Below are 18,827 nucleotides of genomic sequence, written 5' to 3' on the forward strand. Positions count from 1 at the left end.
CACACCAGTGTGACACAGTGGCCACGTGTCAGGAAACTTTATGAGAGAGGAGGGGAGGGGCATGCATCAGGAAGTGGAAACAACAATTCTGTCAAAATAAAAGCCTACTTGTTTTCAACAAGACGTTTAACCCAAAACAGAAAAATAAAGACACTCTCCAGCGTCTCTCATTTTAGAATTCAAAGAGGAAACTAAGCTAACAGTGAATGTTTTCAGCCATATGTTGGGGACCGGCTGCTTTTAAAATTCAAAGAGGAAACTAAGCTAACAGTGTATATATTCAGCGATTTGTTGGGACCGGCTGCTTTTATTTTGAAATTCTAACCGGATGTGTCGTTGTTGACTGTTTTTTTATACTTTAAGCTTTTATTGCGTCTCATTATAACTAAACATTTCATGTTTACGGCTGAACTCATTTCGTCTCTTATTGTAATTTTACGGCAAGTTAAGTCGGATTGATCTGGAAGCTAAGATGTTGTGTTAGCTCCTCCGGTTAGCCTAGCCTAGCCTAGCCGTTAGCTTCTGCCTCCAGCTGTATCCTGACAGAGTCCAACATGGAGGACATGTACGTCAAACCCGGTGAGTTTCCTTCGCTCAGCGACTCCTTACAGGGAGGAACAGCCGGAACAGAATGTATTCTGATAATGTTCATTAGCTGTTATTAAAGCGTTAGCTGCTGAGCGGCTGTGGTGCCCGGATAACTGAGGAGAAGGTCGTAAAGAATCTGCTAAATTAAAGTTCATTAAGCCTGCGGACTGTAATCACAGACTTTGTTCATGTATATCTGTGCCTAAAGTGAGTAATACGGGATTTGTTTTAATTCGGCATATGAGTAATGTACCCAACATTAATTGTTAGCCGACATATGAGTTTAAATTGTTGTTTCAGGGGAAACGTCAACAACTTTTACACCGGTGTCACGTGATCGATCTGCTCATTAATAACCTGACTAACCTAACTCTTTCTGTTTATCTGTTTATCAGTCTGCTGTTTATCTGTTTATCTGTCTGCTGTTTAGCTTTTTCTTTACACCGTTTCCTGCGATCAGTACATAACTTTTTGCTTATTGATTAGTCTGATTTCAGGTTTATTTGTGGTCCAGGAAACACTCCAAACCAGATGACCTGGCTTTGTTTCTCTAATGATGGTCATTTATCTTTAACATGTCTCAGATGACCGGTTCTGAAACAGAGAACTGATCAACTAATGGACCGTTTTGTTGATATTTTACTTACTCTATGAGCACATAAATATGATGCATATAATCTGTCTTTAAAGGGACACTTTCTAATTTCTTCCCCCATCTAGCGGTGCAATCTTATTTTGCAAAGTCGAATGAATTTGCTCTCTAGCGCCTCGCGTTTTCAAATGTGCGCTGCAGCTTCTTGAACTACGGCAGGCGGTATGTGTCAAGATTCAAGAAGCTATAGCTTCAGACTCAAGGTCCATACAAACAAAAAGACATCAAGACACACAGTACAAAGGATTACATAACACACATACAACAACACTATGAATACAGATGACAGATAACATGTCAGAGAACATAGGTTGACAGCCTTTGGTGTGCAAGCAATGCTATTAGTCATATTCTGGGAGTTACCGGAAGTGACGTCGACGCAGCGGTAGATTAGATTAGATAACTTTTATTGGTACCCAAAGGTAGATTTGGTTTGCAGTCAAGTGAGCTTCACTCATACAAAACATTCAGAACATTTAGGACACACATAACATACAAGCAACCCACAATAAACATTTAGACAATACCAAAAGAAGCCAAGTGCATCCTATTAAAAAGACATGGTGTCACATGAAGTGACAGGGGTAATAAATAAAAGTAGATTGATAAATATGTGATAAAGGTATATAAATATATGATAAGAGGTAATTATGGGATTGATAAGTACATAGTAAAATAAGGTAACTGTGTAGGACAATAAAAATATGATAAAAACAATAAAAATTATGATCAAATACAGAAAATCACAGTCTGTGCTTGGAGGCTATATTATTAATTTCTCTTATTGAGATGGGACAAAGCTTCCTCTGAAGCGTTTTGTTCTGCAGGCAGGTTGGCTGTATCTGTGACCAGAGGGCAGGAGCTGGAACTCTTTATATAGTGGGTGGGAGATGTAAGATGGAGTCAGCTATCCTCCGCAACTGTCTGCTGCAGAGGGCTTCAGGGCTAAGCCGTGGCTCTCCAATGAGCCTGCTGGACCACTTCACTATTTGGTTGAGGGAGTTTCTGTTTTTCAAGGACAGATTGTTGTTCCAGCACACCAAGCAAAAGGATAAAATGGATTCAATAAAAGCCCGATAAAAGAGAGTAAGTAATGTTCGGTCAGGATGAAAATAGGACAGTTTTCTTAGACAGTGCAGACGTTGGTCGGCCTTTTTAAAAACAGTTTCGCAATTTGTCTCAAAAGTGAGCTTGTTGTCAATAGTGGTGCCAAGGTACTTATATTTGTCCACAGTCTCCACACTCTGGCCATTAGGGGTATATGGGGGTGCTTCCTGAAGTCAATAATCATATCCTTGGTTTTCATGATGTTCATCTGTAGGAATGATTTGTCACACCAGTCTTTGAATTCCTGAACAATTGGGCCGTGGCTTGTCTCATTGCCGTGTAACAAACTTAAAATTACTGTGTCATCAGCATATTTAATAATTGCTCTGCCAACTCAGTTGCTACGGCACATGTCTGTATATAAAATGAACAGCAGCGGGGACAGAACACATCCTTGTGGCGATCCGGTAGAACTGCAGGTCTGATCAGACGGTGCCATTGATTCGTACCCTCTGTGTTCTGTTTATTAAAAAGTCTAAAATCCACCCAGAAAGGTTCTTGCTCAGATTGAATTCCTCCTGTAGCCTTTTCATCAGAACATGTGGTTGAATAGAGTTAAAAGCAGACATAAAATCAATAAATAAGAGCCGAGCATGAGTGTCTTTCCCTTCCAAATGTTTAAAAATCATATTTAAAAGGGTGGCTGTGGCATCTTCAACTCCTCTTTGTGGCCTAAAGGCAAACTGCAGCACATCCATGTCAGGCTGAGTCCTCAACATTACAACAGTTTCAACTAATTTTTCAAAAGTTTTCATCACTATGGATGTCAGTGCTATGGGTCTGAGGTCATTTAGTATTTTAGGGGCGTTGGATTTAGGAACTGGGACCACCACGGCATCCTTCCAACATTTGGGCACATGCTGAGTTTGCAGGGTGGAATATTGGTGCCAGTTCTTTTGAGCACGTTTTGAGCAGGCGACCACAGATGTCATCAGGACCTTGACTCTTGTTTGTTTTTGTGTGTGTGAATGCTCTCACAATGTCCTCTTCTCTTATGTTGTGCTGATCTTGATCCATAAATTGATGTCTCAGGTCCTGTATTTCACTGCTAAAATCAACTGTCAAAACGGTTGTAGAAGCTGTTGAGAGCATTTGCGAGGTTGTAGTCAGAGTCAAAGTCCTCGAGAGAGATGGTACTACCATTATTTGAGTTATTAATGCCTGCAATGCTTTTCTGCATGACCATGCTGAACCCATTTTATTTGTGGACATGTTATATTCTAATTTTTCCTTATAGTTCTGTTTTGCTCTTAGGATTTCAATTTTCATATTTTTCGTGGCTGGTTGTATGTTAGATGCAGATCCTTGTTTGAAGGCATTTTTCTTGGCCTGAATACTAGATTTAACTGATTTATTCACCCATGGTCTATTGTTCGGGTAAATTTTGACCTTTTTGCTTGGAATGATCATGTCCCGGCAGAATGCCGCATAGGAACATGTCACGTCAGTAAGCTCGTCAAGGTCTTCACCGCATGCATCTATAAACACATTCCAATCTGTGCATTCATAGCATCCCTGCAGACATAAAACAGAGTCCTCAGTCCATGTTTTTATACGTGGGTAGGAGGTACACACAGTTGTGATCTCCGCAGCCCATGGGGGGTAACGGGAGTGATTTATAGGCATCCCTAACTGATCCATAGCATAGGTCGAGGGTTTTATCTCGTCTCGTTGCGCACGTTACGTATTGATACATGTTTGGTAGTGTCCTTTTAAGTGAAACGTGATTGAAGTCACCAAGGACAAATGTGGGTGCATCAGGAGAAATGCACTGGAGTTTGTGCACAACGTCGGGGATGGTTTTACAGGCAGAGGGGGCGTGGGCTTTCGGGTGGATATACACAGCTGCAATGAAAAGTTGGAACTCGCGCGGCAGGTAAAAGGGGCGCAGAGACACAGCCAAGACTTCTACGTCGGGTGTACAGATACGCTCTCCCACAGTCACTGCAGTACAGAATCTTTGATTGACGTACAAACACACCCCTCCACCCTGAGTTTCCCCCGTCACCTCTCTGCTTCGATCCAGACGAAGCGGTGTTCCAAACCCGCTGATCGGCAGGTCAGAGTCCGGGTCATTTCCAGTGAGCCATGTCTCCGTGAAAGCCATCGGGCAGCAGTCTTTAAAATCCTTAAGGAAACGTACAGTCCCCTGAAGCTCGTCCACTTTATTCCTCAGTGATCGAACATTTCCAAGTATCATGGAGGGAAGTGGGAGGCGATTAAGTTGCGTCTTCCTCATCCGAAGTCGAACTCCTCCGCGTTTCCCCCTCTTTCTCTTTTTATCCTTTATTCCACCGTAACTTTTATTTGATTGTCTTTTGATGGTGTCTGGGATCTGTAACGTGATGTCAGACACGCCAGTAGTGCTCCCAGTATTAAGTTGCAAAAGTTCATTTCTGCTGTATCGCCACCTGACTGGGCTGGCATCCAGGTAAACGAGTAGTACAATCAGAAGTAACAGTACGATGCGAATTAAATCCATGTCGCTTCAATAGTCTGCACAATGCACTTTCAGCGTTTTCCAATTCAGCGTTGGAAAATAAGACTCACAATGAAGACAATAAAACCGTAAAACAAACAAACGCACTGAGCTGTCACTTTCTGCCGGTCGCAGCGTGCGCATGTAGCGTTAGCAGCAGTAGCGTTAGCAGCAGTGTGTAGTTGCTATCTGGGAATTTTTCTTTTAAATAAACTCCCGGTAAACTTACAAACTTTCTAATGCCTCGTTTTGTGAGTTAAGAGCCTATGTGTACTACAGCAGAAGTTTGGTAACAATCAATGCATTATTAGTGGGATCATTTACCAGATAAAATCTATTTAGCATTAGCGCCAGTAATAAGCCATTCGGCGGACGTGACGTCAAAATGACGTCATTTCCACTTGCAGGCCTGGCGCTGGGGAAACGCGATTGGAAGTGCTTTATGTGCCTCTCGGCACTTGGTCGTTTTTCATAGAGCGGAAGGACATGGCGGCCTCCATAGAGCTTGCCCGCTCTGTAGATACAGACAAGTTATTCTTCACTCAGGAGGATAAGTGAGATTTTTGACAGAGATCATTTTACACCAATGAGGACTAATTTATGAATGAATATGTTGATTTGAGCTAATAAATTACTTAATTTATTACATAGTGTCCCTTTAAACCCGACATGTTCTGCCCTTTTTTTAAGAATGTGACGCAATTTTCGGGCTTTGGGTTCTGCTCCTTATCTGAGCGAGGGTAATTCTCCTTATTTAAGGGTAATTCTCCTTGGATATCTGGCGGTGAATGAATGGGATCAGAGGCACAAAGCGTGTCATACCCCGGTATGATAGGTGGCGCTGTACCCATTCCAGCTGTTGCTAATAGAGCCACTTCCTGTTGACCTCTTCACCACCAACAACAACAACAAACTCAGGCATTGGAGAAAGATGGAGAACGCAGGTTTAGAGTGACTTTCAACCCAGTTATCTCAGGGTCTGAATCCCATCCGATCCAGTTCTTAGTCAGATTAAGGTGTCTACATGCACTTAATAACTCAGTCTGATTGTAATTTAGCCAATAATCCGATCCGATCCAGTTCTTAGTTAGATTAAAGCAGGGCTCAGTAATACGGGGTTTGTTTACCATGCAATACACACCCCAAAGCTGTAGGGGGAGCTCCGTAGAAAATAGGCGACAGTCTAGCCAGACTGTCGTAAACCCACCAGAGGCAATTTGCGGTTTATTTTTCAAGACACTGGCAGAGAGTTGGAGAAGTAGAGATGCTTAACTCGAATCTTTTGGGCAATCCGGGCTGATTGGATCATTTCGAGGAGGGGATTCGAGTTATAGGGACCACTTGAATCACTTGAGTCACTTATTTAAAAAAAAAAAAAAAAAAAAAAAAACCTTTCTGCCGTTTAGTGGCTATGCGCCTCGCCTTTTTTTTTGTCCCATTTATCAATTCATTTTGATAAATCAAAGAGCAGCCTACGGCTACAAGTTCATTCATTTATTTTTGTCAAGTAATAATTCAATGCCATTTTATCTGAAAGCCAGACACAACAGCTAGTGTGTGCATTTACACAGCGACAAATGTGGTAGCATTAGGTGAGGCAATGCTGAGTTTAGACCTACAAGTAAACAACATGGAATGATCTTGCCCTCCCTATATCACTAAATGATTATTTTTCAACGACTGTACAAGATGCATGAAGCCACGCTAACCGAGCCTGTAGCTGCCTGTAGCTGCCTACTGTAGCTGCCTACTGTAGCTGCCTACTGTAGCTGCCGACTGTAGCTGCCTACTGTAGCTGCCTACTGTAGCTGCCGACTGTAGCTGCCGACTGTAGCTGCCTACTGTAGCTGCCGACTGTAGCTGCCTACTGTAGCTGCCGACTGTAGCTGCCTACTGTAGCTGCCGACTGTAGCTGCCTACTGTAGCTGCCTACTGTAGCTGCCTACTGTAGCTGCCGACTGTAGCTGCCTACTGTAGCTGCCGACTGTAGCTGCCTACTGTAGCTGCCTACTGTAGCTGCCGACTGTAGCTGCCGACTGTAGCTGCCGCCTGTAGCTGCCTACTGTAGCTGCCTACTGTAGCTGCCGACTGTAGCTGCCGACTGTAGCTGCCGCCTGTAGCTGCCGACTGTAGCTGCCGACTGTAGCTGCCTACTGTAGCGGCCTACTGTAGCTGCCGACTGTAGCTGCCGACTGTAGCTGCCGACTGTAGCTGCCGACTGTAGCTGCCTACTGTAGCTGCCTACTGTAGCTGCCTGTAGCTGCCTACTGTAGCTGCCTACTGTAGCTGCCGACTGTAGCTGCCTACTGTAGCTGCCTACTGTAGCTGCCTGTAGCTGCCTACTGTAGCTGCCGACTGTAGCTGCCTACTGTAGCTGCCTACTGTAGCTGCCTGTAGCTGCCGACTGTAGCTGCCTACTGTAGCTGCCGACTGTAGCTGCCGACTGTAGCTGCCGACTGTAGCTGCCTACTGTAGCTGCCGACTGTAGCTGCCGACTGTAGCTGCCGACTGTAGCCGACTGTAGCTGCCGACTGTAGCTGCCGACTGTAGCTGCCTACTGTAGCTGCCGACTGTAGCTGCCTACTGTAGCTGCCGACTGTAGCTGCCTACTGTAGCTGCCGACTGTAGCTGCCGACTGTAGCTGCCGACTGTAGCTGCCTACTGTAGCTGCCGACTGTAGCTGCCTACTGTAGCTGCCGACTGTAGCTGCCGACTGTAGCTGCCTACTGTAGCTGCCGACTGTAGCTGCCTACTGTAGCTGCCGACTGTAGCTGCCGACTGTAGCTGCCGACTGTAGCGGCCTACTGTAGCTGCCTACTGTAGCTGCCGACTGTAGCTGCCTACTGTAGCTGCCGACTGTAGCTGCCGACTGTAGCTGCCGACAGTAGCTGCCTACTGTAGCTGCCGACTGTAGCTGCCTACTGTAGCTGCCGACTGTAGCTGCCGACTGTAGCTGCCTACTGTAGCTGCCTACTGTAGCTGCCGACTGTAGCCGCCTACTGTAGCTGCCGACTGTAGCCGCCGACTGTAGCTGCCGACTGTAGCTGCCGACTGTAGCCGCCTACTGTAGCTGCCGACTGTAGCCGCCGACTGTAGCTGCCTACTGTAGCTGCCTGTAGCTGCCTACTGTAGCTGCCTGTAGCTGCCGACTGTAGCTGCCTACTGTAGCTGCCTCCTGTAGCTGCCTGTAGCTGCCGCCTGTAGCTGCCTGTAGCTGCCTGTAGCTGCCGACTGTAGCTGCCTACTGTAGCTGCCGACTGTAGCTGCCTACTGTAGCTGCCTACTGTAGCTGCCTACTGTAGCTGCCGACTGTAGCTGCCTACTGTAGCTGCCGACTGTAGCTGCCTACTGTAGCTGCCTACTGTAGCTGCCGACTGTAGCTGCCGACTGTAGCTGCCGCCTGTAGCTGCCTACTGTAGCTGCCTACTGTAGCTGCCGACTGTAGCTGCCGACTGTAGCTGCCGCCTGTAGCTGCCGACTGTAGCTGCCGACTGTAGCTGCCTACTGTAGCGGCCTACTGTAGCTGCCGACTGTAGCTGCCGACTGTAGCTGCCGACTGTAGCTGCCGACTGTAGCTGCCTACTGTAGCTGCCTACTGTAGCTGCCTGTAGCTGCCTACTGTAGCTGCCTACTGTAGCTGCCGACTGTAGCTGCCTACTGTAGCTGCCTACTGTAGCTGCCTGTAGCTGCCTACTGTAGCTGCCGACTGTAGCTGCCTACTGTAGCTGCCTACTGTAGCTGCCTACTGTAGCTGCCTGTAGCTGCCGACTGTAGCTGCCTACTGTAGCTGCCGACTGTAGCTGCCGACTGTAGCTGCCGACTGTAGCTGCCTACTGTAGCTGCCGACTGTAGCTGCCGACTGTAGCTGCCGACTGTAGCCGACTGTAGCTGCCGACTGTAGCTGCCGACTGTAGCTGCCTACTGTAGCTGCCGACTGTAGCTGCCTACTGTAGCTGCCGACTGTAGCTGCCTACTGTAGCTGCCGACTGTAGCTGCCGACTGTAGCTGCCGACTGTAGCTGCCTACTGTAGCTGCCGACTGTAGCTGCCTACTGTAGCTGCCGACTGTAGCTGCCGACTGTAGCTGCCTACTGTAGCTGCCGACTGTAGCTGCCTACTGTAGCTGCCGACTGTAGCTGCCGACTGTAGCTGCCGACTGTAGCGGCCTACTGTAGCTGCCTACTGTAGCTGCCGACTGTAGCTGCCTACTGTAGCTGCCGACTGTAGCTGCCGACTGTAGCTGCCGACAGTAGCTGCCTACTGTAGCTGCCGACTGTAGCTGCCTACTGTAGCTGCCGACTGTAGCTGCCGACTGTAGCTGCCTACTGTAGCTGCCTACTGTAGCTGCCGACTGTAGCCGCCTACTGTAGCTGCCGACTGTAGCCGCCGACTGTAGCTGCCGACTGTAGCTGCCGACTGTAGCCGCCTACTGTAGCTGCCGACTGTAGCCGCCGACTGTAGCTGCCTACTGTAGCTGCCTGTAGCTGCCTACTGTAGCTGCCTGTAGCTGCCGACTGTAGCTGCCTACTGTAGCTGCCTCCTGTAGCTGCCTGTAGCTGCCGCCTGTAGCTGCCTGTAGCTGCCTGTAGCTGCCTGTAGCTGCCGACTGGGCGCTCGCTCGTCAACTCACGAGACAGAATCGAAACTTAAAAAGCTCCGAGTTGGCATGGATCCGCTACTTGCCCGTCTGACCGCTGAATCGCTGGCTCTGGGTGACTCAGCGGTCAGACGGGCAAGTAGCGGTGGTTCTGCCATCACGATATCTATTACAAACTATATTACAACTCTAGAAGCTAACCGCATTCAATTTAGCCGTCGACAGCTAATGGAGAGGGGGTGAGTCTCTCAGGCTCCCTGGCTCGGCTCAGAGCCCTTTACGACCTGCCGTGAAGCAGTAGTTCTCGGCTCTCGTGTGTCGCGAGACTTCCAGAGCTAAACAAAGCACGCGGCGCCACAGGCAAAGTTGCAAGCGCTGTTTCGGGCTAGGGCCACCAGATGGAGATGGAAATGTCACCGTTTTCATCGGAACGAGTCAGCCAAGCAATCTGATGATTGCCAAGCAATTTTATGACCATGAAAAAGTTGCATAGCATGTCTTTAAGGTGTCTACATGCACTTAATAACTCAATCTGATTGTAATTTAGCCAATAATCCGATCCGATCCAGTTCTTAGTCAGATTAAGGTGTCTACATGCACTTAATAACTCAATCTGATTGTAATTTAGCCAATAATCTGTGAAATGTGACCCCACTGAGAGACTTGTAGGAGCTCAACCCTGTTTCAGATATTAAATCAGATCAGATATTAGTTATTAAGTTCATGTATACACCTTAATCTGACTAAGAATCGGATCGGGTTACTCGCAGTCTGGAGATGCACACAGCGTAACTCGCAGTAATGCACCTGTACCGTGTATTAACCTGATTAAACAGTTGTACTGGGAGCTGATCAAAAGCTGATCAATATTTCTCTTTGAATAACTTGTGTGTTGCCAAGGTAACAAAGAGCGGGGCTGGAACGACCCCCCCCAGTTCTCCTACGGCCTTCAGATGGCCCGCGGACCACAGAAGAACCTCCTCAACAAGAGGGCAGCGCCCCCCGCGGACTCAGGTACGAAACATCTGAGAGTCAGCTGAGTGGGGCAAACACATGGTGTCTTATCAGGTCTCTGATTGGTTCCCAGGTGCCGGCGTCCCGCCCACAGGCTCCTCCTCCTCCAACCCTCTGCATCCTCCCCCATGTGGCGTAGCCCCGCCCCCTCTTCTCCCAGGTAAAAAGCAGAAGTGTTTCACCGGAAACGTGAGCCGGTTGTCATGACAACAAGCCTGAATCAGTGTCTTATTAACTGTTAAAGCTCGACCTCCACCTGACGGAGTGGCTCCGCCTCCTCCTGTGAGGGAGGCAGACGGCAGCCAATCAGAGCCAGATGTGGAGGCTCTGATGTCAGTGCTGAACCGAGCTCTGGAGGCATGCAGGAAGTCTGCAAAGGTGAGTTTACCCACATAACCATCAGATCTGAATTCATCTGAATTCATCTGAATTTACCTGAATTTATCTGAATTTATCTGAATTTACCTGAATTTATCTGAATTCATTTGAATTCATCTGAATTCATCTGAATTCATCTGAATTCATCTGAATTCATCTGAATTTATCTGAATTTACCTGAATTTACCTGAATTTATCTGAATTTACCTGAATTTACCTGAATTCATCTGAATTTACCTGAATTTATCTAAATTTATCTAAATTTACCTGAATTTATCTGAATTTACCTGAATTTACCTGAATTTACCTGAATTCATCTGAATTCATCTGAATTTATCTGAATTTACCTGAATTTATCTGAATTTACCTGAATTTATCTGAATTAATTTGAATTTATCTGAATTTACCTGAATTTATCTGAATTTACATGAATTCATCTGAATTCATCTGAATTTACCTGAATTTACCTGAATTTATCTGAATTAATTTGAATTCATCCGAATTCATCTGAATTTACCTGAATTTATCTGAATTTATCTGAATTTATCTGAATTTACCTGAATTTATCTGAATTTACCTGAATTCATCTGAATTTACCTGAATTCATCTGAATTTACCTGAATTCATCTGAATTCATCTGAATTCATCTGAATTTATCTGAATTTACCTGAATTTATCTGAATTTATCTGAATTTACCTGAATTTACCTGAATTTACCTGAATTTATCTGAATTCATCTGAATTTACCTGAATTTACCTGAATTCATCTGAATTCATCTAAATTCATCTGAATTTACCTGAATTTACCTGAATTTACCTGAATTCATCTGAATTTACCTGAATTTATCTGAATTAATTTGAATTCATCTGAATTTACCTGAATTTACCTGAATTCATCTGAATTTACCTGAATTTACCTGAATTCATCTGAATTCATCTGAATTCATCTGAATTCATCTGAATTTATCTGAATTTACCTGAATTTACCTGAATTTATCTGAATTGATTTGAATTCATCTGAATTTACCTGAATTCATCTGAATTTACCTGAATTTACCTGAATTCATCTGAATTTACCTGAATTTACCTGAATTTATCTGAATTCATCTGAATTTATCTGAATGTATCTAAATTTATCTCAATCATCCCTGACTTTATCTGAATTAAAGTGTCTTTTTGTCCAAAATGTCCCAGTAAACTGAGGAAGTGAATTATTATTATTTATAACTAATTCTGTCCTGCAGTACCGCGGCTGGCCACTGGGTGGCTGCTCCTGTTCTGAAAACACAAACTTGTTACCTTAACGACCTTTGACCTGTCTGCAGAATCAAGTGTGCAATGATGTGGCCAAGAGACTCCGCCTCCTGGAAGACAGCTGGAGGGCAGGTAGACTCAGCTTACCTGTGAGGAGACGTATGGGCGCATTATCCCAAGGTAACCCCCACACCTGTCTCCCTCCACACCTGTTTAGCTCCACACCTGTTTACCTCCACACCTGTTTCCCTCCACACCTGTTTCCCTCCACACCTGTTTCCCTCCACACCTGTCTACCTCCACACCTGTTTACCTCCACACCTGTTTACCTCCACACCTGTCTCCCTCCAAACCTGTTTACCTCCACACCTGTCTCCCTCCACACCTGTCTCCCACCACACCTGTTTACCTCCACACCTGTTTCCCTCCACACCTGTCTCCCTCCACACCTGTCTCCCTCCACACCTGTCTCCCTCCACACCTGTTTACCTCCACACCTGTTTACCTCCACACCTGTCTCCCTCCACACCTGTCTCCCTCCACACCTGTTTACCTCCACACCTGTCTCCCTCCACACCTGTTTACCTCCACACCTGTTTACCTCCACACCTGTTTACCTCCACACCTGTTTACCTCCACACCTGTCTCCCTCCACACCTGTCTCCCTTCACACCTGTTTACCTCCACACCTGTTTACCTCCACACCTGTCTCCCTTCACACCTGTCTCCCTCCACACCTGTTTACCTCCACACCTGTTTACCTCCACACCCGTCTCCCTCCACACCCGTCTCCCTCCACACCTGTCTCCCTCCACACCTGTTTACCTCCACACCTGTCTCCATCCACACCTGTCTCCCTTCACACCTGTTTACCTCCACACCTGTTTACCTCCACACCTGTCTCCCTCCACACCTGTCTCCCTCCACACCTGTTTACCTCCACACCTGTTTACCTCCACACCTGTCTCCCTCCACACCTGTCTCCTTCCACACCTGTTTACCTCCACACCTGTTTACCTCCACACCTGTCTCCCTCCACACCTGTCTCCCTCCACACCTGTTTACCTCCACACCTGTCTCCCTCCACACCTGTCTCCTTCCACACCTGTTTACCTCCACACCTGTTTACCTCCACACCTGTCTCCCTCCACACCTGTCTCCCTCCACACCTGTTTACCTCCACACCTGTCTCCCTCCACACCTGTCTCCCTCCACACCTGTTTACCTCCACACCTGTTTACCTCCACACCTGTCTCCCTCCACACCTGTCTCCTTCCACACCTGTTTACCTCCACACCTGTTTACCTCCACACCTGTCTCCCTCCACACCTGTCTACCTCCACACCTGTTTACCTCCACACCTGTTTACCTCCACACCTGTTTACCTCCACACCTGTTTACCTCCACACCTGTCTCCCTCCACACCTGTCTCCCTCCACACCTGTCTACCTCCACATGTTTACCTCCACACCTGTCTCCCTCCAAACCTGTCTCCCTCCACACCTGTTTACCTCCACCTGTTTACCTCCACACCTGTCTCCCTCCACACCTGTCTACCTCCACACCTGTCTCCCTCCACACCTGTTTACCTCCACACCTGTCTCCCTCCACACCTGTTTACCTCCACACCTGTCTACCTCCACACCTGTCTACCTCCACACCTGTCTACCTCCACACCTGTCTACCTCCACACCTGTTTACCTCCACACCTGTCTACCTCCACACCTGTCTACCTCCACACCTGTTTACCTCCACACCTGTCTCCCTCCACACCTGTTTACCTCCACCTGTTTACCTCCACACCTGTCTACCTCCACACCTGTTTACCTCCACACCTGTCTACCTCCACACCTGTTTACCTCCACACCTGTTTACCTCCACACCTGTCTCCCTCCACACCTGTTTACCTCCACACCTGTTTACCTCCACACCTGTTTACCTCCACACCTGTTTCCCTCCACACCTGTTTACCTCCACACCTGTCTCCCTCCACACCTGTTTACCTCCACACCTGTTTACCTCCACACCTGTCTCCCTCCACACCTGTTTACCTCCACACCTGTTTACCTCCACACCTGTTTACCTCCACACCTGTTTCCCTCCACACCTGTTTACCTCCACACCTGTCTCCCTCCACACCTGTTTACCTCCACACCTGTCTCCCTCCACACCTGTTTACCTCCACACCTGTTTACCTCCACACCTGTTTCCCTCCACACCTGTTTACCTCCACTTGTCTCCCTCCACACCTGTTTACCTCCACACCTGTTTCCCTCCACACCTGTTTACCTCCACCTGTTTACCTCCACACCTGTCTACCTCCACACCTGTTTCCCTCCACACCTGTTTCCCTCCACACCTGTTTCCCTCCACACCTGTTTCCCTCCACACCTGTTTACCTCCACACCTGTCTCCCTCCACACCTGTTTACCTCCACACCTGTTTACCTCCACACCTGTTTACCTCCACACCTGTTTACCTCCACACCTGTCTCCCTCCACACCTGTCTACCTCCACACCTGTTTACCTCCACACCTGTCTCCCTCCACACCTGTCTGAACATCTGTCTGAACACCTGTCTCTCTCCTAGAGTTGCTGTCAGGTCGCTGGGATTCAGCTGATGAGATCCATCGCTCTCTGATTGTCGACCATGTGACCGAGGTCAGCCAGTGGATGGTCGGTGTGAAGCGGCTCATTGCTGAGACTCGAAGTCTGAGTCCAGAGCTCCTAGAACCTCTTCAGAACCTTAAAGGGGCAGTACAAGATTCTGCAGAACCAGTCCAGGACCCTGCAGAGCCAGTCCAGGACCCTGCAGAACCAGTCCAGGACTCAACAGAACCAGTCCAGGACTCAATGGAACCAGTCCAGGATGCTGCAGAACCAGTCCAGGACTCAATGGAACCAGTGCTCGACCCAGCTTCCCAGCCCTGACTTTCCATCAGGTTCTTTCCTCTGTTGACAAACCGGTGTCGAAGGGTTTAACTTGTGTACAGATGGGGGGTTCCAACAGTTTGCTCAAGGACACTTCAACAGGAAAGGTCCGACTGATTCCCTTCTGTTCTGTTCACCTAATTATGTTTGAACTCTGAACTCTACACTTGACTCTTTGGGTTTATGTACTCTGTGATTAACTTTGGACCCTCGTGGTTCTGAACCTTTACTCTAGATTCTGCAGAACTTCAGACTCCAGATGTCGAAGACTTAGACTCTCTGGACTTCAAAGTTCTGACTGGATTAGAACCGAGTAACCGGGACTCATTGGACTTAAATCTTTGATTCTGAACAAAAGATTCAAGACTCAGAACTCCAGAAATTCTACACTTTGACCTCTGGTCTCTGGACTTTGGGACAGTAAACCTGAACACATTAGCTTGGACTCTGGCTGACCCATTAAACTGAACACCTGAAAGCTGAAACCTGGCTCCAGATGTGGATCCTGGGCCGGTTCTAACTAACTGTGATGAAATTATGGGAAATAAATCTGTTCTCTCCTTTATCTGCTGTGCTGTCTGATTCATCAGGGATCATTAAAGACCTGGTTCTGGGTCCTGAACCAGTTTCTACAACTGTGTTTACATTTTTCCAACACTGCATTTAGGGTTTAGTCCAGAATCTGTGGAACCGCATCAGAACTGTGACTGCAGTGTTCACATGTGACCAGCAGGAGGCAGCAGAGGGCGCTTCAAACAGACACAGCAAGCATACGTCTGAGGATCTGAGAGCTACGGTGGCCCTGAAGGGCAAATCACAACGGCTATAGTTGTGTTTTTTGATTTGCACTTCAGGGCCACCATAGTGAGCAGCTTCACACTTCAAAGTGTACGCCTGATTTTAAAGCCGACATGTTGTGTAAAACTCTCTTCTTCTGGACTGCAGCTGAGAGTCAAACAGGTCAAACATAAAGATGTGCTCGTTGACTTCAGTATGCTGGATCAGATAAAGAAGGTGAGTATTTAACAGATCCAGTTAGAAGTTTAAATCCACCTCATATTCAAAGTTTAAACAACAAGGCGTCTTTATTTATATTTATGGCATTTCATACCACAGGAAACTCAGTGTGCTTTACATAAAGACATTTAAAAGAACAGCATGAAGCAGCATAAAAACAAGCAATTTAAAGAGAATAAAAATTAAAAACGCAGTTAAAAGCAATCAAAGAAGAGGGGAAAAAGAAAAATATAAACTCAACCATAAGCACACGGAAAGAGAAATGTTTTTAACCTGGATTTAAAAGTGCTTCCAGTTGGGCCTGATTTCAGTTCTGCTGGTAGTTTGTTCCAGTTGTGTGCAGCATAACGGCTAAAAGCTGCTGGTAGTTTGTTCCAGTTGTGTGCAGCATAACGGCTAAAAGCTGCTGGTAGTTTGTTCCAGTTGTGAGCAGCATAACGGCTAAAAGCTGCTGGTAGTTTGTTCCAGTTGTGAGCAGCATAACGGCTAAAAGCTGCTGGTAGTTTGTTCCAGTTGTGTGCAGCATAACGGCTAAAAGCTGCTGGTAGTTTGTTCCAGTTGTGAGCAGCATAACGGCTAAAAGCTGCTGGTAGTTTGTTCCAGTTGTGAGCAGCATAACGGCTAAAAGCTGCTGGTAGTTTGTTCCAGTTGTGAGCAGCATAACGGCTAAAAGCTGCTGGTAGTTTGTTCCAGTTGTGAGCAGCATAACGGCTAAAAGCTGCTGGTAGTTTGTTCCAGTTGTGAGCAGCATAACGGCTAAAAGCTGCTGGTAGTTTGTTCCAGTTGTGTGCAGCATAACGGCTAAAAGCTGCTGGTAGTTTGTTCCAGTTGTGTGCAGCATAACGGCTAAAAGCTGCTGGTAGTTTGTTCCAGCTGTGTGCAGCATAACGGCTAAAAGCTGCTGGTAGTTTGTTCCAGTTGTGTGCAGCATAACGGCTAAAAGCTGCTGGTAGTTTGTTCCAGTTGTGAGCAGCATAACGGCTAAAAGCTGCTGGTAGTTTGTTCCAGCTGTGTGCAGCATAACGGCTAAAAGCTGCTGGTAGTTTGTTCCAGTTGTGTGCAGCATAACGGCTAAAAGCTGCTGGTAGTTTGTTCCAGTTGTGAGCAGCATAACGGCTAAAAGCTGCTGGTAGTTTGTTCCAGTTGTGAGCAGCATAACGGCTAAAAGCTGCTGGTAGTTTGTTCCAGTTGTGAGCAGCATAACGGCTAAAAGCTGCTGGTAGTTTGTTCCAGTTGTGTGCAGCATAACGGCTAAAAGCTGCTGGTAGTTTGTTCCAGTTGTGTGCAGCATAACGGCTAAAAGCTGCTGGTAGTTTGTTCCAGTTGTGTGCAGCATAACGGCTAAAAGCTGCTGGTAGTTTGTTCCAGCTGTGTGCAGCATAACGGCTAAAAGCTGCTGGTAGTTTGTTCCAGTTTTGAGCAGCATGACGGCTAAAAGCTGCTGGTAGTTTGTTCCAGTTGTGAGCAGCATAACGGCTAAAAGCTGCTGGTAGTTTGTTCCAGTTGTGAGCAGCATAACGGCTAAAAGCTGCTGGTAGTTTGTTCCAGTTTTGAGCAGCATGACGGCTAAAAGCTGCTGGTAGTTTGTTCCAGTTGTGAGCAGCATAACGGCTAAAAGCTGCTGGTAGTTTGTTCCAGTTTTGAGCAGCATGACGGCTAAAAGCTGCTGGTAGTTTGTTCCAGTTGTGTGCAGCATAACAGCTAAAATCTGCTGGTAGTTTGTTCCAGTTTTGAGCAGCATAACAGCTAAAAGCTGCTGGTAGTTTGTTCCAGTCGTGAGCAGCATAACGGCTAAAAGCTGCTGGTAGTTTGTTCCAGTTTTTTGCAGCATAACGGCTAAAAGCTGCTGGTAGTTTGTTCCAGCTGTGAGCAGCATAACGGCTAAAAGCTGCTGGTAGTTTGTTCCAGTTGTGTGCAGCATAACGGCTAAAAGCTGCTGGTAGTTTGTTCCAGTTGTGAGCAGCATAACAACTAAAAGCTGCTGGTAGTTTGTTCCAGTTGTGAGCAGCATAACGGCTAAAAGCTGCTGGTAGTTTGTTCCAGTTGTGAGCAGCATAACAACTAAAAGCTGCTGGTAGTTTGTTCCAGTTGTGAGCAGCATAACAGCTAAAAGCTGCTGGTAGTTTGTTCCAGTTGTGTGCAGCATAACGGCTAAAAGCTGCTGGTAGTTTGTTCCAGTTGTGAGCAGCATAACAACTAAAAGCTGCTGGTAGTTTGTTCCAGTTGTGAGCAGCATAACGGCTAAAAGCTGCTGGTAGTTTGTTCCAGTTGTGAGCAGCATAACAGCTAAAAGCTGCTGGTAGTTTGTTCCAGTTGTGAGCAGCATAACAGCTAAAAGCTGCTGGTAGTTTGTTCCAGTTGTGAGCAGCATAACAACTAAAAGCTGCTGGTAGTTTGTTCCAGTTGTGAGCAGCATAACAGCTAAAAGCTGCTGGTAGTTTGTTCCAGTTGTGAGCAGCATAACGGCTAAAAGCTGCTGGTAGTTTGTTCCAGTTGTGTGCAGCATAACGGCTAAAAGCTGCTGGTAGTTTGTTCCAGTTGTGTGCAGCATAACGGCTAAAAGCTGCTGGTAGTTTGTTCCAGTTGTTTGCAGCATAATGGCTAAAAGCTGCTGGTAGTTTGTTCCAGTTGTGTGCAGTATAACGGCTAAAAGCTGCTGGTAGTTTGTTCCAGTTTTTTGCAGCATAACGGCTAAAAGCTGCTGGTAGTTTGTTCCAGTTGTGTGCAGCATAACGGCTAAAAGCTGCTGGTAGTTTGTTCCAGTTGTGTGCAGCATAACGGCTAAAAGCTGCTGGTAGTTTGTTCCAGTTG

General features: G+C 46.8%; 1 protein-coding gene across 1 annotated transcript; it reads left to right on the forward strand.

The window, feature by feature from the left end:
• Positions 1-326: 326 nt before the first annotated feature.
• sra1 (steroid receptor RNA activator 1) lies at positions 327-15,564 on the forward strand. The gene is made up of 6 exons (XM_075487238.1): positions 327-579; positions 10,323-10,436; positions 10,510-10,596; positions 10,681-10,814; positions 12,140-12,248; positions 14,659-15,564. Exons 1-6 carry the CDS (start codon positions 555-557, stop codon positions 14,997-14,999), a joined length of 810 nt encoding a protein of 269 aa, XP_075343353.1. The 5' UTR covers positions 327-554; the 3' UTR covers positions 15,000-15,564.
• The last annotated feature ends 3,263 nt before the right edge of the window (positions 15,565-18,827 follow it).

The sequence above is a fragment of the Odontesthes bonariensis genome, chromosome 16 (assembly GCF_027942865.1).
Source record: "Odontesthes bonariensis isolate fOdoBon6 chromosome 16, fOdoBon6.hap1, whole genome shotgun sequence".
Lineage (NCBI taxonomy): Eukaryota > Metazoa > Chordata > Actinopteri > Atheriniformes > Atherinopsidae > Odontesthes > Odontesthes bonariensis.

Coding starts and splice junctions, on each gene's coding strand:
- sra1 (XM_075487238.1), top strand. CDS start 555: ATGGAGGACATGTACGTCAAACCCG. Junction 580..10,322: donor GGACATGTACGTCAAACCCG/GTGAGTTTCCTT, acceptor TGTGTTGCCAAG/GTAACAAAGAGCGGGGCTGG. Junction 10,597..10,680: donor CCCGCCCCCTCTTCTCCCAG/GTAAAAAGCAGA, acceptor TAACTGTTAAAG/CTCGACCTCCACCTGACGGA.